Source organism: Sander vitreus, chromosome 1 (assembly GCF_031162955.1).
Source record: "Sander vitreus isolate 19-12246 chromosome 1, sanVit1, whole genome shotgun sequence".
Lineage (NCBI taxonomy): Eukaryota > Metazoa > Chordata > Actinopteri > Perciformes > Percidae > Sander > Sander vitreus.
In genome coordinates, this window is record NC_135855.1 from 37101390 (window position 1) to 37125902 (window position 24513).

A 24513-nucleotide genomic window follows, 5' to 3' on the forward strand; every position below is an offset into this window, starting at 1 on the left:
GATCAATTTGGCAACAAGTGAACTTTTACGCTCAAGAAATCAGCTGTCAGCTTTGTCAACAATGTGACTTTAGTCGTTTTATATATCCAATATACAATGTAACTCATTCCTATAAAATATTGATTAATTCAATTTAATATTTGTTAATTTAGCATTAATTACTATAAGATGAATGATGATTATACTACCCTATACGATGGTTTTCAATAACACATGTTGGTCATGTTGTCCCAATTTAATACACATGAACCATAAGAGTAAAAAGTAATCTCATCTTTGTTAATTTAATCTAAATGCTGGACTGAAGTTTGTATTAACGACAATCTTGGCTCAGTAAGACTTAGACGATCCCTAAATGTGGTTTTAGTCCCTGTAGGTGTAACTCAGCCGATAAGCCATCAGTAGTAGTAGCAGTTGGTGTTTTTAATGCTGTCGTTGTGTTTTCAGCCAGGGAAGTCCTGGGTATCAAACTGCATGAAGTTCGACTGCGCAGACACTCTGTCCGGACCCACGCTCATCTCATACTCCTATAGCTGCCCACCATTCAACGAAACAGAGTGTATGAAGGTCCGTCAGCGCGCACGCACACCAGAGTCACACATCTCATTAAATTAAGAGAAGATAAAACCCTTTTGTCTGTTCAAATTTTCTGGCATCGTCTGCTCCAACAATCAACAGATAACATTAAAAAACACAAAGAGCTGTACATCTGTATGGTCACCCAACAAACACCTGACACACCTTTCTGTCACACACACGCACACGCACACGCACACACACACACACACACACACACACACACACACACACACACACACACACACACACACACACACACACAGAGACACCTCCTTGCACTCCTTTTTGCTTGGTTAAACAGTATTATAGAGCAATGGATTGCTTGTGTTGATTTTTTTCTGCAACTTGGCACCCTAAAGCACCTCCCAGAGGGCAGAAATTCATTCTTTAAGATCAAATTAAATTACTTTTAAATCATTATTCTCTTCCGTGGTTTGATGGATACATACTATTTAGCAAATTTAAAAAGACTGAGGCTTTTTTTGGTGAGTTTTTACGCCGAATGATACTGTTTCTGTTTCACAAACATGTTTATAGCAAAATTAAGTCTATTAATTACTCTTTCCCTGCATTTTTTTTTTACATGTAATGCTGCATGTTATTGGACTGTTTTTTTACATACTTTATACAATCATTTAAAAAAAAAAAAGAGAGGAAAGAGAGTGGTTTTAACATTAAAACAGCCAAAACGTATCTTTAACATATTCAATATGTAATAAGGGCAACAACCAGGGACAAATGGTGACAACAGTTCATGTGAGCACTCAGTTGTTTTACAGTGGTATGGTTCTCAGTGTTCTCAGAGCATGTGAAGTTGAACAAATATGATTAATTAAAAAACAGTAACCACAAGAGTGTGCCCGATGCTTGCAAGGCAATCAAGAATTCAGGTTTGCAAGATTTATTCCAACAGCAGCATGTACTAGACAGAGACAAGAAAGGGAAGGAAAGACAAACAGGTGACAGTCAGCTATATCTATATATATAAAAAATATAACATATAAGAAATATAACAAGGTCTATCTCACTCTGGAGTTCTTTATCAATAGAGGGACGGCGTCCCAAAAGCGTACGGGAAGCGGCTCTCAGCTCCGCTCCGCCAGGTCTATTTTCATGCAAGCAGCGTGGCGTTCGGACAGCCGGGCAGTGAGAGAATCCAGTCAGTTTACCAAAAGAAGATGCAAAGACAGAGGGTTTCTCTCAAGAAGGAGATTTTCTTTATTTCTATCTTAACATTTTGACTCTCCTCTGCACTCAGGTTGGTGGAACTGTCGTAAGTTACATGGACGGATGCTGCAAGACATGTGAGTATCTGATCTGAGCGTAGCAGCAGTCCTGTAGTTAGCGTAGAGCTGTAGGCTGACACTGAAGAGCACCTTCACCTGCCGCTCAACATGTTTCCAACATGTTTGCCCTTCAGTTTGTCCGTTTCAGTCCAAAATCATCAACCACATTGTCTGAATTGGATCCTAGCAGTTGTTTTCTGTTACATTTGTCTGCTGTTTATTCAAATTAGAGAGATCTGTCAGTGTGCTTTTCAGTGAATTCAGTAAAAAAAAAAAATATATATATATATATTGGCAACAGATAACTCCTTTCAAAGTGCCAGATGATAGAAGTAGCAGTCACTGAAAAGCATCACATGCAAGTGGGTTTGTGGTTTATGTGCTGCAGCTTACCATCATGTACCAATCCCACCAGGTACTGGATTCCTTCTGTTCCCTTTTCCCGTTAGCCCCCTGACTCCCACAGTTAACACAAACTGTGAACGAGGTACCAAAACAACAAGGCTTGTCAGTGCCATTGTTGATATTCAACAATGTACTCCCTCCAAAAAAAAAAAAAAGATCATTAAACACACAAGAAGTCTGACTGCAACCTACTGCCCTCTGCAGAACAGTCCTCTCAACTGCTGTCTCATTTCAGGTCTCAGTGAAAAACAAATCTGCAGAAATGATATGCAACAAAATCAAAACATGCCACCAAAATTACATTTACGGTGCAGATGTTGCCTTCTCATCTCTTAATGAAGCTGTCAAATTCTTAAATAAGCTTGCGAATTCCCTTTTTTTGGTAAGTTTTTTATAGTTAGAAAAGATGTCACAACGATGTCATTAAAGGTGATTTTTGCGACTTAAAGGAGGCGGGAAGACAATCCTTTATGTAGGCCAAAAATGATGTCACACTTGAGAGGACAGAAACAAAGAATTGACCCCCCGCCCCCTCCCTGTGGATCACGTACATGTACTGTACACGACAGCCAAACTCTTTCCCCATTTAGCACTGTCTGGGCAGTGCATTGTTGATTGCCAACAATGTACTGTTGGTAGTGGCCCACTAGTCGGGCTTAGACGTCTGCATGTGTCATTAGATACTGATGTGGGTTGGTGTCGGAGGGGGGGGTCTTTTCACCGAACACGTAGCTGCTGTAGAAGATCTGTGTGCTGCTCCGCCACCACGAGGAGCTGTGTGGGAAATTCAAGCTGCTATGTGAGGCATTTTACCCTCAAAGAATCATCAGTGTAAAACCCTTCACAGGTTTCCGCGGGGTCTTAAAAAGTCTAAAGAAAAAGTCTAAAATTTTAGGCCTTAAAAATGCTTAAATTTACTATCCTATATTATTAAGTATTGTGTTCTAGATCTTAAATAATTTTAAACAGGTCTTAATCTTCCTACGTCAATGTAACGCTACCACTAATGCGCAGCGCTTTAGAATATATATTTTTTTAAATTCTGTGGTGTTGTAGTTCTTTCTGTTGATATTCCAAATACAGTATAATCCGCTGTATCACGACTACAAACGAGACCAACATGCAACTTATATTGCAGTCAATCTAGACACCAGTCCTATAATGCAAATGAGGAAATCGGGGAATTGTTTCAGACAATGTTTCCGGACTCTGACATCTGACTTTTTTATGTCGTGATAAAGGTCTAAAATTTCATTTACAATGGTTTAAGGTAGTCTCGCATTGCCAGATCTTCCTCCAACGCGGCGCTGCGGAGGAGGGTCTGGCGAGTCCACACAGCATTCTGGGATGGAAAAAACGTGCTCTGGTTTATTGGCATTTCTTTAAACCAATCACAACCATCATGGATGGCACTAACAGCTGTGCGGAGCAACGGCGCCTCTGCAAAATAGCCTCGGGAAGGAACTTGTTTTGGTGGAACGTGTACGTTCAAAAGTTGTTTTAGTCGTGCGAGAGAAAACTCAGATTGGACAGATAGTCTAGCTAGCTGTCTGGATTTACCCTGCAGAGATCTGAGGAGCAGTTAACCATAGTCCTCAGAAATCCACCGGAGTTTAGAACGCCAACACAAAGGAAGAGGAAGGAAAAGGACATCCGGCCTAAATGAGGGACACCTGGCGGAATTTCCGGCACTGGAGCAACCCCGGAAATGGAACGTTGTGTATATAGACTATAAAAAAGGTCTTAAAAAGTCTTAAATTTCACTTGGTGAAACCTGTAGAAACCCTGACTTCAACCATTGTCTGTATATGTATTTAGAAACACTCTGATAATAGAGTAGCGAAGTGGAAGGAGTTATTGTGAGCACCCAGAGTTCTTGAAGTAAAAACTTCTGCATAGACAGCGGCAGGTAACTCGAGGTTTGGATGGACATGAAAACTCTCCTGGTTCAATCATCAGTACAAACGATGAACAACTGTTTTAGAAAACATAATTTTCAATTGTAAAAGCCTGGGAAAGAATTCAAACTGCGACTCCCAAGGAGCATTTTGGTAGCATTAAATAAGTTCACTTTGGTATTCTGGGTCGATATTAGAAGAATTCTGCAACTATGATTCTGTGTTTTCTTCTTAATTAACTGCACAAACATTTGTATTGTAATTAGCTACAGATCTAGCGTCTTTTCCCCAATATTTGCAAACTACAACCTGGTCTTTGCAACACCAAATCATTTCCTCTCACTTAATTTGTCACATTTCACCAATCAAAACAAACAGCACGCTTGCAATCCACGCATTAGCATGGGAGAGCTTGATAAGACTTTATATATAGACATTTATCTGCAATTTGTTGAATGACGATCAGATTCGTGCCTGTGCTTGCCACAACAACGGCCTCTCAGGCTGATGGGTACCTTCAGCATTTAGAGCCAGTCACCATACCAAACTGATGGAGAAAATTCAACATGCAACTAACCAATTGCCATAACAGAACCAAAAGTATAATCTTTAAATGTTTATGTTGCGTTTATGTGCTACTTTGCTCCCACTTTGCTATATTCTCACTCGATTGGTCCTTGTAACCAGATTAGGACCTTCCACCAGTCATAATGAAGACAAGAAAGTCACATTGTACCTGCTGTATGGTTGAGGAAGAGCTGAAGAAGACAGCTGGTTCCATTTTATTTAGTTATGCTAACAAAGTAAATAATGCTAGCTTACTCATCATGTTCAAATAGTATTTTGTTTTTTTTTTGAGTTGGTCTCTACTAGCTCCCAATAGTTAACAAGTGAAACGGGACATTAAATAGAATAGTTGTAATACTATAATATAATTTTTGTATAAATATGAATGATTCTATATCAAAATAAAACTATGATATATACAACTTACTCTAAAACAGCTGGAGAGAGCAAACAGTGTTTCACTGTGTGTCACACTCAAATGGTGAAAAGACTTACCAAGAACTGATCTTAATGTGGAGAAAGACTAAATGCGACACATAGCAGCTTGAAGTTTATGCTCAGTTTTTTTTTTTTTATAAATGGCACAAAAGTTGACGGAGCATGTTTACGGAAACTGTCTTTAAAAATGTATTTCATTTATTTACACATTTCTAAAGATCATAAATGCATGAATTGATCTCATCATCCCTTTATATTTTTGGAATATTCTTGTTTTTCTCTTATTTGCAAGAAGCCTAACTTGTCTTTGCTCCCTGACTGCGAAGCTTCCTCCTTTTTTTGCTTTCTGACTCTAAAGCTCTTATATGTGATTTATATCCCTCATCTAACTCATCCATCCACTAAACAGCTTGCGCATGATCTACAGCCTCTTTCTCCTCCGACATCCTCCTCTCCTCCCTGGTGTTTGTTGTGACTCTACGTGCAGCAGGTCCGATGTTTTGTTTTCAGTATCTCATGTTAACGGTGCTCCAACTGATTTGTTTTTTTTTTGTCGTGTGAACAGGCAAAGAAGACGGGAAGTCGTGTCAGAAAGTGACGGTGCGGATGACGATCAGGAAGAACGACTGTCGTAGCAACAGGCCGGTATGTTCCATGCCTGTTGTGATGTGATGCTGGTTCTGCTTTCCAAAGAAAACACTCCACACAGTGGTAGAGGAAGTACTCACATATTTTACTTAAAGGAACACGCCGACTTATTGGGATTTTAACTTATTCACCGTAACCCCCAGAGTTAGATAAGTCCATACATACCCTTCTCATCTCCGTGCGTGTCGTAACTCTGTCCGACGGTTCCACTGGTAGCTTAGCCTAGCACAGATCCTGGAGGTAACCGGCTCCATCTAGCCTACTGCTCCCAATAAGTGACAAAATAACGCCAACATGTTCCTATTTACATGTTGGGATTTGTGTAGTCACAGTTTGTACAAATAACAAGGTCACATGAGACACAGCCATCTTCTAACTGTATACAAACTGGGAACTATATTCTCAGAAAGGCAAAGCATTGCTGATCTGCTCGGGGCTTCTCAGGTGCTGCAAGCATATCATTCCGCCCAAGTAGCAGAAGTAGCAGTGCTTCGCCTTTCTGAGAATATAGTTCCCAGTTTATATACGGTTAGAAGACAGCTGTGTCTCATGTGACCTTGTTATTTGTACAAACTGTGACTATACAAATCACAACATGTAAATAGGAAAATGTTGGCGTTATTTTGTCACTTATTCGGAGCAGTAGGCTAGTTGGAACTGATTACCTTCAGGATCCGTGCTAGGCTAAGCTACTTGTGGAACCGTCGGACAGAGTTAGCAACACCACAGTGTAACTGGGTGTCTGTGAAGAAATCACAAGCGGTGCACAGTTAGTGACCATTTTCCATCACCCAGCAGTGGTTGGTCCGCCAGAGAGGGTAGGCGGAGCTAATGTAACAGACTCGCTCTTCAACCCACTTGTGAGTGAAGCGGCATACAGTTTTTTCCGGTCTCTGCCAGCGCTGCGAGTAAACCGTTACTATGGCCGAACAAACAGAGAAAAGAGCGACAAGCACAGACGGCGAAACTTCAAAAACAAGTAAAAGTGTGATCCAAAAAACGCACCTGCAGTTACCGCTTATCGCCATAAGAGAACGAAACGGAGATCTTTGAGATTGTAACTTTAAATCATAGGTAAAGAAAGTGACCGTAGGAGAGCAATATATCATCTGCATACACACTTAACTTGAAATTGTACCCGTGAAGATACACATACTATATTCAGTGTTTTCCAGCTAAAGGTTCAGCGGGCAGAATACACAGTAAGGTGGGCAGTGGGCAACTCTGCCTCACAAAACACCTGTAGGATAAAGCAGCAGAGACCAGAGTTTTAGATTTAATTTAAGTTAAAAACAGTTCGTAGTGGAACAGCAGACATTCAACATACAGCCGACAAAAACAAACAACCATAAAAAGCAGTGACTTCAAAATAACCCTTGATGACGTTTATAAAGATTAACTTCTACTTTAATTCGCTGGTTCATTTTGCAGCCCTGCCACCTTCTGAACCTGTACCTCTACTGTTTGTCTGTGTCCCGCAGGTGAACATCGTGTCATGTGACGGGAAGTGTCCGTCCGCCAGCATCTACAACTACAACATCAACACGTACGCGCGCTTCTGCAAGTGCTGCAGGGAGACGGGGCTCCAGCGGCGCTCCGTGCAGCTCTACTGCAGCAGCAATGCCACCTGGGTCAGCTACACCATCCAGGAGCCCACCGACTGCTCCTGCCAGTGGTCCTAAACACACACACACACACACACACACACACACACACACACACACACACACACACACACACACACACACACACACACACACACACGAGCGCACACACATGCACGCACACACACACGGTGTTCACATCTACATCCTCTAAAACCACAAAACAAAGAACAAAAGGAAGAAGAAGAAACCTCAGCCATGTTGCTTTAGGATGTTGGGAGAGTGGAATACTGTGCTGTGATTGGCTGGACTGCATGACTGATGCTCTTGCTCTTCCAGTCAGTTTTCGTGGTGCCTCTGCTGGCAGGGAGGTGGTAATGCAGGGCACTGAAGGTGCAGGTAAATTGAACATGATGGTAAATTGTTAGTGCACAGAAATAGAAGTCACAGAAAACGTCAACGTTTTCTTTTGACGACAATTTTGAAACTCTCCTGTTTTGTGTCATAACTCCAGCAGATTTCTTGCCTATGATGTGAAATACAAATCAGAGGCAGTTTTATGGAGTATAATAACTACTTGATATCCAAATGATACCTTTAGAAACACGCAGCAAACGGCTAAAGCTCTCTGCTTTACTGCAGTGCCACCTCCCCGCCAGTCTGCACAGAAAAGAAAATGTTCAGCAAAGGAAAAAAAGGAAGTTAATCTTTTGTTTTTGAGAGAGGAGCTAATCTCTCTGCTCGTCTCCTCAGAGCGCTCCTGTGCTGCCAGGACAGAAAAGTAAAAAAAAATCAGATATATATTTTTAAAAAGAGGTTGTGATGCAGATGATCAGGAGAGGAGCTGTGACACATTCTCGGTTTAGTGCATTGTCATCATCATCATCATCATCATCGTTTGGAGATCATATTTTACCCAAAATGTCTCATGTTGTGCCTTGTTTTTGTAAATAATTTAACTTTTTAAAATGATTTGCAAAATCTAATTCTTAGATATTTCACTTTTAGAAAGACGACAATAAACTGTATATTCAGTGATGTGAAGTATACTTTATATAATCAACACTAGTGAGGTGTATTAACTGATTAAATCCAGCCGTACGTGGAGCACTTTATTTATTTATTGGAGATTGATAGAGCACAGCCGTTCTGATATTTATGGACGACAACACAGAGAGAAGAGAAGCATTCGGCCCAACTAAAGAACAAAAAGACCTAACAGGATGCAACACTTTGATTTGGTTTTATTCCCGATTACAGAAAGAAATATATTAGGAGTGCTTGGCATTGTGTAAAAAATGTTTCTCTGTGGACTAAATTCTTAATGTGTTTGTTCATGTCAAACAGACCCACCTGGATAGTCGAGTTAAAGAGGATTTGTATCATACAAATGTACATTTGCATTTTCAATAAATATTTCCTTTGGAAAAACTAAATCTCTCTCTTTATTAATAACATATATATTAGATAACAGGACAGTGTTTCTTCTATTATTGTTATACTGAATTTTAGGCTCACATTTTCCCTTCTTTGTTTGCATTACCTACAGGAGAGGGTGGTTTGCGAGCCCTAAGTTTGGAAAAGCAGGCAGGAGTACCGACATGGAAGCTAATCAATGTACTGCTGTGGACGGGAGCAGCAGCTAAACTTATTGGAGTCACCCATCACGGAATGCTTATATCATGTGGACACGCCGACAATTTTGTCGTCATTACTTAGAATTCCTCATGGGGACGACATAAACTTCGCGCTATAGCTTTAACACACTTGGCACATAAATATTAGATTAAACTTTATTGTCATTGCACAGAGTACATGTACTGAGACAATGAAATGCAGTTATAGCATCTAACCAGAAGTGCAAAAAACAGTGCGGAGTAATGTACGTATATGGTAATATAAATAAGTGTATATGAATATGCTAGTTATATACAGTATGGGCAGTGTGTAATGAATAGGCTGTTAGAGAGTGACCATAGCCCAGACATTGATAAAGATTCATTATCATAACTCTAGTGTCCTCTAGTGGTGAAACGTCAATTAACCGAGCTTTAAAGGTCCTATGACATGCTGCTTTTTGGATGCTTTTATATAGGCCTTAGTGGTCCCCTAACACTGTATCTGAAGTCTCTTCTATATAGACCTTAGTGGTACCCTAATACTGTATCTGAAGTCTCTTTTATATAGGCCTTAGTGGTCCCCTAATACTGTATCTGAAGTCTCTTTTATATAGGCCTTAGTGGTCCCCTAATACTGTATCTGAAGTCTCTTTTATATAGGCCTTAGTGGTCCCCTAATACTGTATCTGAAGTCTCTTTTATATAGGCCTTAGTGGTCCCCTAATACTGTATCTGAAGTCTCTTTTATATAGACCTTAGTGGTCCCCTAATACTGTATCTGAAGTCTCTTTTATATAGGCCTTAGTGGTCCCCTAATACTGTATCTGAAGTCTCTTTCCCGAAATTCAGCCTTGGTGCAGAATTACAGCCACTAGAGCCAGTCCCACAATGAGCTTTCCTTAGGATGTGCCATTTCTGTGTCTGTAGCTTTAAATGCTATTGAGGAGGAGAGAGGGGGGGGGCAAGGTGGAGGGTGGGGGTGTGGCCTTGACCAACTGCTGTGCTTCGCTTGTTTTCAAGCCATGATGTCTCTTTCTCATGGGCGGGCCAAATTCTCTTAGCGGACAAAGCAGAGAAAGGGGAGGTAACCTTTCCCCTTATGACCTCATAAAGGGAAGATTCCAGATCGGCCCATCTGAGCTTTCATTTTCTCAAAGGCAGAGCAGGATACCCAGGGCTCGGTTTACACCTATCACCATTGCTAGCCACTGGGGGACCATAGGCAGGCTGGGGGAACTCATATTAATGTTAAAAAACCTCATAAAGTGAAATTTTCATGCCATGGGACCTTTAAAAGATCAGTCTCTGCTGCTGTGGTAGTTATTATCTTATTTCAACCTGTTATGGGTGATGAGTTATTATTAAGAAAAAAGAAAATCATGAGAACTATCTGTGAGGGCTGTAACATCAGTGGGTTAAACATAAGCTGTAGAAGAAAGTGGGATGAAATGCACTTTGAAACTTAGAAACCATGAATTTGTATTTTGATATTGTAATTATATAATAAACTAATAATAATGACTTCAAACATTTTAAGTACCTGCAGGCATCCTGTCCATTGTGTTAATATTGATTAAGAGAGGCTTCACTTTTGTAAGATCTAATCAAGAAAATAAAGTTAGTTAACACAATGAAAGTTTTGTTTTAGTATGAAACTGCTTTAATGCTTTCATATTAGGTAGTCAGACGCCCTGCTGTTACACTTTAATCTGTAAATGTAAATCTTTGTTTTGACTTCACTGTTTGGGGTGTTTACTCCTGAGCAGATGTGAGAGAATAACACTTGGGACTGTTCAGAACATATTCAAAAACACTGCAGTTGCTTCTTTAATTTCAGAGACTCAGTGTCCAGTATCAATCAAATTCTAAACCAGATGTTTGTGTGAGGATGGATATTCAGAGGAAGTCAGACCAGTAAATCTGCTTCTCCTCCTCTCATATCTCAGACTCCAGACTGGCTGGCTGGTCTGAACACAAGGCCGATTACATGCTGCTGCAGCATGCTGGCACTGGCAGACGGGAAAATGATACAGAGTCGTGAACCTGCAAAATCCAGGGATTTCTTAGCAGACATGTAAGCCGGGGCCACACCAGTTTATATCTAATGAGCTGCCAAGACCAGGCGAGGAGATCACACAGAGCTCAGATGGTGACTGGAGTCCAGAATGAAGTAGTCTATATCCTCGACGTTCCACTTCAGGGACTGCTCCGTTGCCGACGGAAATTCCGCCGGATGACACTCATTTAGGTTGGATATCCGTTGCCTAGGGCTTTCTTTCTTGTTGGCATTTTAAACTCCGGTGGATTTCTGAGGACTATGGTTAACTGCTCCTCAGATCTCTGCAGGGTAAATCCAGACAGCTAGCTGGAATTTCTGTCCAATCTGAGTTTACTAAAGGTAAAGGTACTTTATTGTCACATACACATAGTGAAATTCATTCTCTGCGTTTAACCCATCCCTCAAGGGAGCAGTGGGCAAATCCAGCTCTGAGCCTGTGTCTTGATCAAGGGCACTGACTGGAGAACCTAGTACATGTTTTTTGATGGTGGTGGAAACCCATGCAAACATGGGGAGAACATACAAACTCCACGCAGAAAGGTCCAGCACAAAGGTTCTGGATTTGAACCCAGAACCTTCTTGCTGTGAGGCCACAGTGCTAACCATTGGGCCACCATGGTGCTAAAACAACTTTATTACGTACACATGTTCCACCAAAACAAGTTCCTTCCCGAGGCTATTTTGCAGAGGCACCGTGGCTCCGTCCGGAGCTTAGGACCGCCCAAGACGATTGTGATTGGTTTAAAGAAATGCCAATAAACCAGAGCACGTTTTTCTCCCATCCCATGCTGTGTGGACTCGCCAGACCCTCCTCCGCAGTGCTGTGGAGGAGGGTCCGGCAAAGCGAGACTAGGAACAAAGTGATGAAGTCAGGAACAGTGCTGAGGTGTGCTGCAGTTCAGGTGAAGTGGTGAACAGCGGTGTATTATTGTGTAGTATTCAGATCCTTTAGTTAAGTAAAAGTACTAATATCACACTGAATATTCTCCACTACAAGTACAATTACTGCATTCAAAACCTTTAGTGTGTATAAATGTACTTAAAGTAAAAGTGTTCATTGTGCAATAAAATGTTCCCTGTCAGAAAAAAAACAGTCAGACAGAACATGACTTCATCTAGAAAATCAGGCTGTATGATCATGATACTTGATGATAGTGGTGAAAGAAGTATTCAGATCCTTTACTGCAGTAAAAGTACTAACATCACACTGTGGAAATACTCCACTAAAAGCAAATGACCTGCATTCAAAACAGTACTAAAGTAAGAGTATTATCAGCAACATGTACTTAACCCTCTGGAGTCTAGGCTGATTTTAACTTGCATTCCTTTTTGTCTTTGTTTAGCACCTTTTAAACTGTCCTTAACCCAAGTGCATCAGTACAAACTCAACTACAAGTCTGGCATCTCATTTTGTCAATTGAACAAATAATAAAGCTGCCAGGAACCCTAAACATGCACAAATCTTTAGTGATGATCACTCAAAATATTATTATAGAACATTTGTAGGTTGTGAAAAATGTTGTTTCACTATGTATACACACAAAGACAATAGAATGATGTGAGAAATATCTCTAAATGATATGAAGTTGTGTTATTGATAACAAAACATGCTCAGACTCCAGAGGGTTAAAGTACTTAAAGTCAGAGTATGTATTATGCAGTACAGTGTCAGTGTTTTTCTCTTCTATCTGATGTTTTTGGATTACTATGACTGCTTGCTTAACGTTTATGTTGCATTTCACTGCTGTAGATGTTTAAGGTTGTGCTCATTTTAATTCCTTTATATACTGTTGGGTAGTTTAGTCTACAGCAATGCATCATATTCTATAATATCATCATATGTTTGTAGCGTCGCTGTCCTGTGAGAACCACGTATCTCTAAAAAGTCAACTTTTCACGGTGTCAGAAACACAGCCCTGTTTTCAGCTCTGTGACGATGCATTTTCCAGCTGATCCAGGAGAAAGATATCTTATGGTCGTGCGTATTACGTATGTGTGTCTAAATGTGGATGTATTTGATGTATTTCATGTGGTTATGTTGGGGTGTATAATTTATTCATGTATCTTATGTGAGGCGTTGTACAGACTGTGGTAACATATTTCCATGGAAAAGGACAATAAAGAATCTACTGTATGTGCAGGTAAGCTGTAGTGAAATGTATTGCATTCATTTTAAGAGATCATTGTTGATTTTAGTTCTAACCGGTTACATCAACGACACATTTTAACTTACATTTTCATAGTAAAGTATAGTCATAAAAACGTCATAAAAAGTCATGATGTAGTAGGTTGTAAAAAAGCAAAAAAGGCATAAAAAGTATAGTATAGTATGTCGAAAAACGTCATGGTATAGTATGTCGAAAAAAGTAAAAAAGTCATAGTATAGTATGTCGAAAGAAGTTTAAAAAAAGTAATGGTATGGTATGTCGAAAAAACTAAAAAATTCATAGTATAGTATGTTAAGAAAGTTAACCAGAAACCAACACACAGAAAAACACAAGAAGATTACAAAGTCATCTGGAAAATGCTGGTATCAATCCCACTACCTCTCACATGCTAAGGAAGGACTCTACCATTTGAGCTCATTTCCCAGTGAAAGGAATACCCCTGTAGTTGTGTCCAGAAGGTCTCTTCTTCCTCCCTTACATGCCGTTCTTTTCCAGACTTACCAGGCCTATTCATGTACTCAGGGGATGACCTGGATTGGACTTTTACTATGATAACAGCTCAAAGCAGATGACATAGCCGAGTGGTTAAAGGATTGGCAATCCATTGTTCTCTGCACGTGTGGGTTCAACTCCCATCCTAATTGCACTGCAATGTGTTATTCTTACCAGTTAACAACTCTCTATGGATCAGTAGTATCAGTTTCTCCCACAGAAATATTTGTGTTTCTGTTTCCTTAGTGTTGTAAGGAAAAAGTTGAAAAAAGTCTTAGTATAGTACGTCAAAAAAAGTCATGGTATAGTATGTTGAAAAAAGTAAAAAAGTCATAGTATAGTATGTCGAAAAAAGTAAATAGTATAGTATGTCGAAAAAAGTCAAAGTAAAGTACGGCAAAAAAAAAAAAAAGCCATAGTATAGATGCTGAGGAACACAAAAAAAATTATAATATATTAGTCGAAAAAAGTAACTAAAAAAGTAATGGTAAAGTATGTTGAAAAATGTCATAAAAAAGCAATAGTATAGTATGTTAAGAAAGTCAACCAGAAACCAACACACTGTTGCAGGATTTAGTTTTATTGGGGTCACAAGTCAAAAACACAGAAGATTACAAAGTCCTCTGGAAATTGATCCCGCTACCTCTCACATGCTAAGGAAGGACTCTACCATTTGACTTATTTCCCAGTGAAAGGAATACCCCTGTAGTTGTGTCCAGAAGGTCTCTTCTTCCTCCCTTACATGCCGTTCTTTTCCAGACTTACAAGGCCTATGTACATACTCAGGGGCTGACCTGGATCGTAGTATAGTACGTCCAAAAAAGATAAAAAAGTTAGTATAGTAGGTTGAAAAAAGTAAATAGTATAGTATGTTGAAAAAAGCAAAAAAGTCATAGTATACTATGTTGAAAAAAGCAAAAAAGTCATAGTATGACAAAAAACATAACAAAATTCATAGCATTGTATATCAAAAAAGTCCTAAAAAGTCATAGTCAGTATGTCATAAAATGTCATAATAAAGTCATATTATATTATGTCGCAAAAGAGTTATGAAAAAGTCATATTATAGTATGTCATGAAAAATTATAAAAAAAAGTCATAGTATAGTGAGTGGTAAAAATGTCATAAAATATAAAAATGTCATAGTAGAGTACATCATAAAATGTCAAAAAGTCATAAAACATGTATAGGATGTGATGAAAAAGTCATAAAAAATTCATAGTATAATGTGTCATAAAAACATTTTAGCATAGTTTGTCATAAAAATATCATAAAAAAGTCCATTATATGTCATAGAAAGTCTTAAAAAATGTCATAGTATAGTATGTTGTTAAAAAAGTCATAAAGAGTCATCATAACGTCATAGTATAGCGTCATAAAATGTCATAGTATAATATGTCATACAAATGTCATTAAAAGTCATAGTATAGTATGTCGTAAATAGTAAAAAAGTCATAGTATAGTATGTCGAAAAAAAGTCATTGTATAGCGTGTCGAAAAATATCATAGTATTGTATGTCATACAAATGTCATAAAAAGTCATACTTTAGTATATTGAAAATAGTAAAAAAGTCATAGTATAGTATGTTGAAAAAAGTAAAAAAGTCATAGTATATGTCATAGTTCTGAGTTACATCAACGACACACTTTAACTTACATTTTCATAGTAAAGTATAGTCATAAAAACGTCATAAAAAGTCATGATGTAGTAGGTTGTAAAAAAGCAAAAAAGGCATAAAAAGTATAGTATAGTATGTCGAAAAATGTCATGGTATAGTATGTCAAAAATAGTAAAAAAGTCATAGTATAGTACGAAATGATGGAAAAAAGTCATAGTATGAAGAAAAAAAGTCATAGTAAAGTAAAAGAAAATCATAGTATGGAATGTTGAAAAATGTCATAAAAAGTCATATTATAGTATGTTGTAAAAAAGTAATAAAAAGTCATAGTATAGCATGTTTAAAAAAAAAAATACATAAAAAGTCATAGTATAGTATGTCAGAAAAAAGTCATAGTATTGTAAAAAAAGTAATAAAAAGTAATACAAAGTCATAGTATATTATGTTGAAAAAAGTCATAAAGAGTCATGATAAAGTCATAGTATAGCGTCATAAAATGTCATAAAAAGTCATAGTAGCCTATAGTATGTTGAAAATAGTAAAAAAGTCATAGTATAGTATGTCGAAAAAAGTAAAAAAGTCAAAGTATAGTATGTCATAAAATGTCATGATGATGAAGTCATAGTATAGTAAGTCGCAAAAAGTTATGATAAAGTCATAGTAGAGTATGTCAAAAAAGTCATCGTATATGTGGACTTATATGTCGTAAAAAAGTTATAGTATAGTACGTTGTAAAAAATCATAACAAAGTCATAGTATAGTATGTTGTAAAAAATGTAAAAAAAGTCATGATAAAGTCATAGTATATTGCCACAAAAGTATAGTATGTCATACAAATGTCATAAAAAGTCATAGTATAGTAGTTAATTAAAAATGTACTTAATAATGATCAGAATTAGAATAATTTTAATGGCCACGTAATTGTGAACACATACAGGGAATTTGACTTTGGCTTTTTGTTACTCTCACTCACAGTATAAACAGAAATAGACATAGGGCTAAAAACAAGGACAACAAAGCTGAACAAGGTTAACATAAAGATTTGACTACTATGTACAGGTATAGGTTTGTAAATAAAAAATGTATATGCACATTCATATGAATACACATGCGTATATATACACATGCGTATATATACACATGTAAACAAACAGCTCTGTGAGGATTAAAAGATCAGCACAGTACTTTCATTGAATGTGGGTGTTTTATTAAATTTTATAGCATGTGGAGAAAAAAAATATGATAAAAGAACGTTGAAAAGAGTGTCTAAAATGTCGGAAATGGGGGGGGAAAAACAACAAAAAAACCGTCAAAAAAAGCGCAGGAAAAATGTGACAAAAATATCAGTAAGAAGTGACAAAAAAACTTTGGGGAAAAGCGACAGAAGTGTCGAAAAAGACGACAACGTTGAAAAAAAGAAGTACATTTTGACCCAGAAAAATAAAAAGTTGCACGGTCGACGGGAAGAGTATTTCTTCGCATACTGATACTTTGACTAAACATATATCACTAACATATCCGAGCACTTCTTTCACCACTGTGTGTGGCAAGAAAAGCAAACATAAGAATGTGTGACTGAGAGTTGGCTGGCGTTGTGACACCTCTCCTGGAAGTCTGCAGAGACTGAGAAGGGCACCTAGTGATCCTCTGATTGGCCTGGATGTTGTGAAGCACTGCTGCAGCAGCTGCTGATACGACAGAACACTCACTGGTGTCACCAAACATGGAACTGCTGAGAGCGAAACTGGTGTCTGATGCTTGTGTGTTCAGTCAGTGGAATGAAACATCATTGAAACGTGCATTTACTCAAGCAGCCTACTGTACTTTTTTACTGTTAACATTTTATTTGAAGGTATCTACATAAGAGTGACATGACACTGTCATGAACACATGACACAGTCATGACACATGAACCCTAACCCTAACCCTGACCCTGACCCTGACCCTGACCCTGACCCTAACCATAACTTGTCATGACAAAAACCGAATGACACTAACTAAAAGAAGTGTAATGTCATAAATGTTTATAACTTGTTTATAATGTTTATGACACGTTCACGACAGTGTCATGTCACTCTTATGTAGATACCTTCAAGTAAAGTGTAACCTTTTTTACTTTTACTCCACTAAATTTGTCTGACAGCATTAGTTACTTTTCAGAAGACGAAGACATTTTTCATCCCCCGTCTTCTCCAGTGAAAACCCGGTCTCTCCAGATGTGTTGATGTTTGTGATGAACTGAAGGATGAAGTGTTGCTTTATGTTGAGAGAATTCTTCTGTTTCTTAAGCTAAATAAAGTCTTTAAAAAGCCTCATGGATCAGCTGGAAAATGCATCGTCACAATGCTGAAAACAGGGCTGTTTTTCTGACACCGTGAAAAGTTGACTTTTTAGAGATACGTGCTTCTCACAGGACAGCGACACTACAAACATATGATCATATTATGGAATATGATGTATTGCTGTACCCAACAGTTAAAACGAGCACAACCTTAAACATCTACAGCAGTAAAAATGCAACATACACATTAATGCAGCAGGAATATTAATCCAGAAACATCAGATAGAAGAGGAGAACACTGACAGGGAACATTTTACTGAACAATACATCATTTTACTTTAAGTACTTTAAGTGCATTTTGCTGATGATATTTTTACTTTAGTAAGGTTCTGAGTGGAGGACTTTTACTTTTAGTGGAGTATTTCCACAGTGTGACGTTAGTACTTTTACTGCAGTAAAGGATCTGTATACTTCTTTCACCACTATCATCAAGTATCATGTTCAAACAGCCTGGATTTCTAGATGAAGTCATGTTCTGTTCTTATTCTCTACAACAGTTCAACTGTTGATTGATGTTGATGTTGAGATGTTGAATAAAGGAAAAAACACTCATCTGATCGCCAGTTAAACTTCAATTTATCAAAAGAACGAGGAACAGAAAAGGCATAGACCTTGGGGAAAACAAAGTGCAAATTTTGAGTTTTTTTAAACACAACTTAAATGCCCCTCAATTTACTGAGAATGATACAGAAACAAATGTCAACACTTAAACCAACAGTCAGCGCTTTCAGGTACCACTGATGCCCATATCTTCATCATATTTTTGCTGTGTGCTGGCATGGAGCGTTTGGTTGGGTGTTGTTGTGTTATGGGTGGGGGGTGTGAGGGGGCTTCTGATCTCTCTCTGGTAATCCTGCTCCAACAGCTGCACCCCCTTAACTCCAAACCCCCAACCTCCCACCATTTAACAGCAGCATGCTTATATTAATTTTGTCAACAAAGTTATAGCACTGAAATGCTTCCAAAAATAGAAACTAACAGAAGTAGCTTGGTAATTAATCTGATTCGTATTCATTAGCCATTTTAGTCAGCTACTCTTTGCCACTTGTTACCGCATGTATTGTTAACTTTTGAAGTACATTCAGACAATGTATAAAAGAAACATAAAGCAATATAAAGACATGAGCTATATAAAGGGCAGAGCAAGGTATGAAAGAAATAGCCCTGAATTTAATTTCATAAAAGGCAAACAAAAAGTTTTCAGCCTCAAATTAAAAGAACTGAGAATTTGGAGAAGTCTTCTGAGAGTTTGTTCCAGAAGCTGCTTGCAAAAATGTTAACTGCATTAGTAGTAGTTAAGGAAAGGAGGTAAACCAAATACACAATACAGTATGGCTTAAAGTAGTGAGTACAGCATGTCGGGTACATGAACAAAATAATACCTTTTTAGTAACTACGTCCTTGCAACTGTGGCTTCAAACACAGTCAGATAAGAGCATAAAATACAAATAAAAAGGACAAATAGTTATGAGAGTAATACTAATAATAATAATACAAATAATAACTTTATTTGTATAGCGCCTTTAAAAACAACAGCTTACAATGTGCTTTAACAGAAGAAACAAAAGCATAAACAAAACGCAAGTATACACAGCACATCAATATACATAACTATACACACACAACAAAAGATGGGGCAGCTCTAAAGGACAGGAAGTAGATCGAAAATAAGTGGAAATAGCAAGTTATAGGATGACATACAGTCTGTAAGTGGCGTTGAACAGAGAAAAGGCAAAAGGATAAAACGATAAAAAGACAGCATCACATAAAACCAAGTCTATTAAACTGTGTTTTAAGAAGTGATTTAAAAGAAGTCACTGATTCAGCAAGCCTTATCTCCTCGGGCAGGTCGATCAAAAGCCGAGGCGCCCTGATCGAGAAGGCACCATCACCTCTGGTTACAAGCCTCGACCTCGGGACGGTTAAAAGGGCCCCGCCAGAGGATCTACAGCTGCGAACAGGCTCGTATGGGACAAGCATCTCCGAGATATAGTCGGGGGCCGGACCCTGACGAGCCTTAAAAGTGATCAGTGACATCTTGAAATCAATTCCCTTGTGTTGTCTTCCCGTCGACCACGCAACTTTTAGTTTTTTCTGGGTCCAAATTTTAAATGAAAACTTTTTTTTTCAACCTTTTGTTGTTCTTTTTCGACACTTGTCACTTTTCCAGATGTTTTAGTCTAAAATTTTTTTCCAGGTTTTTTTATCACTATTTGACGTTTTTGTCGATTTTTTCCAGTGATTTTTCTGACGTTTTTGTCGATTTAATTCAAAATTCTTTGGTCATTTTTCTTTTCAAATGCTATTAAATGAAATAAAACACCCAAATTCAATAAAAGTAGTGAACTGATCATTTATTATTTATGTATGGAACCATCCACTTTAGTTTCTTTGACAATTTGGTGGAAAGAAACCCACATTTCTGATATGGAAACTTTTAAAATATTTGACCCGAGGACAACAGGAGGGTTAAACGGACAGGGAGCCAGTGAAGTCAAGCTTGGGTTGGAGTAATGTGTTGCCGTCTGTGAAAACCACTGAGAAGCTTTATCACAGCCGTAATAAATGTCTAAACAGGCTAAAGGCTGAAAAGGAAAAGCTCATACTGTCCTCTGGGATGAACATGAACATCCAACCCAATAAAATGTAAAGATATGGGGATTTGTCTCAGCCAACATGCCCAGTAGGGATTCCCAAAACATATCGTCAGCTCAGCAGTGAGCTGGCCAGCAGAAACCCAGCCAGAGAGAGGTGCATTGTGGGTAAAGACTCACAGTGACATTACTGGAAAGTGACTGTCAGCTTGACGAGCTCAAAGCAGCTGCACAAACACACACACACACACACACACACACACACACACACACACACACACACACACACACACACACCTGCTCTCTTGTGCTGGTGTGTGTGACTCTCGTTCTTCAGTGCAAGTGAAACACAAGCGTGGGACACGTGGTGGAGACGAGCTGAGGTAATTCGGTCATCACCAGGATTTTCTGCATTTCTGATCACGTTCATGCAAAAGATCAGCAATTGTGGGTGTCCATATAGCTCAGTTGGTAGAGCGATACATGGAGGTTTGCTCCTTGACACAGAGGGCCAGGGTTTGACTCCGACCTATGACCCTTTGCTGCATGTCATTCCCCCTCTCTCTCCCCTTTCATGTCTTCAGCTGTCCTGTAAAAATAAAGGCTGAAAATGCCCACAAAAAAATCTTTAAAAAAGATTAGCAATTGTATCTGAGTACATTTTTTTAAGCAACCTTGCCATTCCCCGGTAATATGATACAGTTTATGATCTACAGTGACTGAAATGAATCTGAATGAGGATTCCTACGAAGCATGGTGTCCTGTGTCCGTGCTCCAAGAATTCGGACAGGTGAAAGATAGACGTCATCGAACGTGACAGAGGCAGAGCTGCGTGGTTGGTCATCATTGGTCTGCCACTGTGACTGCTTTGTTATTCTTGCAGTTATCGAACAGGAGAAAGCAAATCTCATGCAAGCAGCGCCCAGCATGACTTGGAATCTCCCATCAGAAAGTCATGAAAGCCTGCTGACAATGTAATATACTTTCCATTCAACCTTGACCAGTTTGTTTTTGGTTGAATGGATTATGAAAGTTTTAAATGAGTCCTTTTATACTGAATAAAAAAAGGTCTCCCAGAATAATCAGATCACTCCAGTTCTGACAGAAAATGATCTTTAACCTAATTCAGTTATTTTTTGTCTAATTATAAGTGGAATTAAAAGGCATATTATGTCATAGTGTCATAGTGCCAAAAGAATACAATCAAAGAAACTACAGATTTTTTTTTACTTCGACATGCTGATGAGTGCAGTTTTCCTTCCTGTTTCAGGTCAGAAGCTCATTAATCACGTCGGGACTGTCGTCACTTCAGTCTGTGCTCCATTGGTCACTGTGGCTTTGAACAGAACAGCAGCGTAGCTCTGATTTAGGAGGAGGAGGAGGAGGAGGAGGAGGAGTGAACAAACATCCCGCCGTCAGAGGCAGCTGATGACAAGGCCAGATCCCGGCCATCAGGGGATGTCCTGGGACAGAGCGCTGGACATTTGTCCCCTCTACAGGAAGTGACCTGATGGCTTTCTCACAGCAGGAGCAGATAGAGAGAGCAGGTTGAACTGATTTAACCTTTGACCCCTGAGAGGAGCGAAGACAGAGGCTGACCTGATCTGTTCTCAAGAACCAAAACGCAGAGGAGGAGCCCAGTGGGGGTAGAGAGATAGACGCTGCAGCTTCCTTAAACTGTAAATCACAGTTTGGAAATGATTATGATGTTCTGTAATGGTGTGTTCAGATATTCTACTTTTAAGTAAAGTTACCAATACCCCACTAAAAATACTCATTTACAAGTAAAAATTTAAGAATAAGGAAATTACAGATATATTAGCAACAAAACGTACTAAAACAGCCTGGTATCACCAAATGGCGTAGCCTATGAATAAACACGCCAGTTCCTTAAAGGACAATTCCGGCACAAAATGAACCTAGTGGTTAATAACACATTTGTACCAAGTTGACCGTTTTCTGGGATATGTTTTCATGCTAATCGAATGTGACCAGTTTTAGCGCAAACTGCTAATTAGCTTATAAAGCTAGTTGTCGGGGCACTGGTAAAGTATCTTTGGAAAACACTCACGATCAGTCGAACGTCGAATGCCGTGCAACCAGTAACCAGTAACATAGCTCAAGCACGGCGTTCGTCGTTCGACTGGTCGTGACTGTTTTCCCAAGATGGCGCCTGCCTGTATACGTGAACGGTACTGTCTTAATAATCTATCTTTTTAATAAACTGTCTGTACACTTACAAAGTTCTCAATGCTTCGGTTAACATGTAGGGACCCTCATTATGCTACCGTTTAAAAATTTAAATACTGAAGTACTGTATATGAGTAAACATTCCACCACTGAAATTACTTATAATAATAAATGTACAAGGATTTTTCTGTTTCTTGGGTTGACCATCCCTCTACTCAAATTCTGTTACCAAGTGATGAAATACATTCCTGTGGTTTTCTCTCAGCCGTGGTGATTCATAACTGCAGAGTTGTTTCATAAGAGAGGGGAACAATGACTGAAAAGTCCCAGAGCAGCAAGGAGTCATACAGATCAGACAGCAGCTGCTTGCTCACTTACTCTAGTACTTATAGCACAGTTACCATACAGCTTAACAAACTATATTACTATAATATAGTTACAGTGAAGTTACTGTAATTGACTTATTGGAGTTACTCAAGGAATTGTTTCAGTCCTATTGTACAGTATTGAAAACATAAACAAATAACTAAATCCCAGAATTCAAAACCCGAGTACCTGCCCAATGAACAAATATCTTAATAGTCAAATATCCGGATCCATCCCTAGATACAATATATAGAGTTTCCTTTAAGTGTTTATAGCCGAAAGGTTACGGACGCTTACGGTCTATTTTCATAATGATTAGGATACATTATAATCAAGCTAATGTAGGTTATCACCAAATTTAAGTTACTTTCTAACAGAATGGTATAACTGCAATTTGTTTTATATATAATACATTAAGAGCACAGTTACACATTTGAGTGCAGTTGTGTTTACAAGAAGCACTTGAGCAACTCCTTGATGTTGTATTTCTGACCTATTAAAGAGAAATTGTAACAACCGTTTTTCATAAGTTTTATAATCTCTTGCCACAAAGCTTGATTGGGTGCAGTCAGATGTCTGAGAGGACTACTCTATATGTCTGAATGGTCTGTGATGTTTTTAGTTTTGCAGAAAGTCCTCTTTACAAATAGATGTTATTTTGTATGAAGGGTTTGTTTTGTACATGGAGAACAAAACGCTGTACAACGGTTCAACCAGACGGACAACTGAAAGGGCAGAAAGAGACAAAGACCCCTCTGAGCAACAGTTGAACAAGAAGAGAAGAAATCAACAGTCGTTGGTAGAAGAAACGGGAAGCTCGGCATCTAAATGTGTGCAGATTTAAACAGGAACAGCTTCAGGTTTCAGGGTCAAGTTCACAATAAGAGCAGCCAATAAGAAGCTGGAATTACCAGGCAACGTGTTGCTTTAGCAAAACTCTTCTTCAAACTTCAGAATAGAAACAGAAGGTTAGCCTAGGGTTAGCATTTTTGGAACATCAGCGGAACACACTATGAACTGATAAATCATTGTTTAAACCTCTTCAATCTAACCACTGAGTAGACTGCAGAGGGCCCAAAGACAAAACGTAACAACTCAATATTTAGAGCCACATTGCACCATTGTGATTCAGTAATGATCGATGGTCAGTTACGCTTTTCTGGACTGGAAAACAAATTCAACATCCAAGGGTATTTATGTGTGTGTGTTTGTATGTGTGTGTGTCTGTGTGTGTGTGTGTGTGTGTGTGTGTGTGTGTGATTATGCATGTTTGTGTGTATTATGCCTGCGGCTTGTTGGCCAGGCCCTTTCAAGAGCCAAGCGAGTGGACATGTGGACACGTTAGGGATAAACCGATTATCGGGCCATTTTTTGGCAGTTAGCAGATTATCTGTGTCAGCGTTTTATTTGCCTGATAACCGATAAAGTTAATGAATTAAAAAGTGTTCTACTTTGGCTCTGCTACAGCTCTGTGTCTGATCCTCTGCTTCAGTTTCACTCACCACTGAGTCTGACTCAATGTCCCGCCCACAACGCTATCTGACTCTCTGTTACTGGCTATTATGTTTCTAATTTATTAAATAATTGCTTAAAGCATTTAAACAAAGTTTTGTGTTGGTGTTTGTAACATTCCAAAATCT

The 24513-nt window shown here is 38.7% G+C and overlaps 1 protein-coding gene across 1 annotated transcript in view; it reads left to right on the plus strand.

Moving 5' to 3' along the window:
• otog (otogelin) overlaps positions 1-8039 on the plus strand; it is an 86340-nt gene extending 78301 nt beyond the window's left edge. Inside the window, exons 53-57 of the mRNA XM_078258779.1 lie at positions 448-567; positions 1838-1883; positions 2281-2352; positions 5739-5818; positions 7303-8039. Coding sequence (XP_078114905.1) covers positions 448-567; positions 1838-1883; positions 2281-2352; positions 5739-5818; positions 7303-7503 — 519 coding nt within the window. The 3' untranslated portion in view covers positions 7504-8039. The remainder of the gene's footprint in view (positions 1-447; positions 568-1837; positions 1884-2280; positions 2353-5738; positions 5819-7302) is intronic.
• The last annotated feature ends 16474 nt before the right edge of the window (positions 8040-24513 follow it).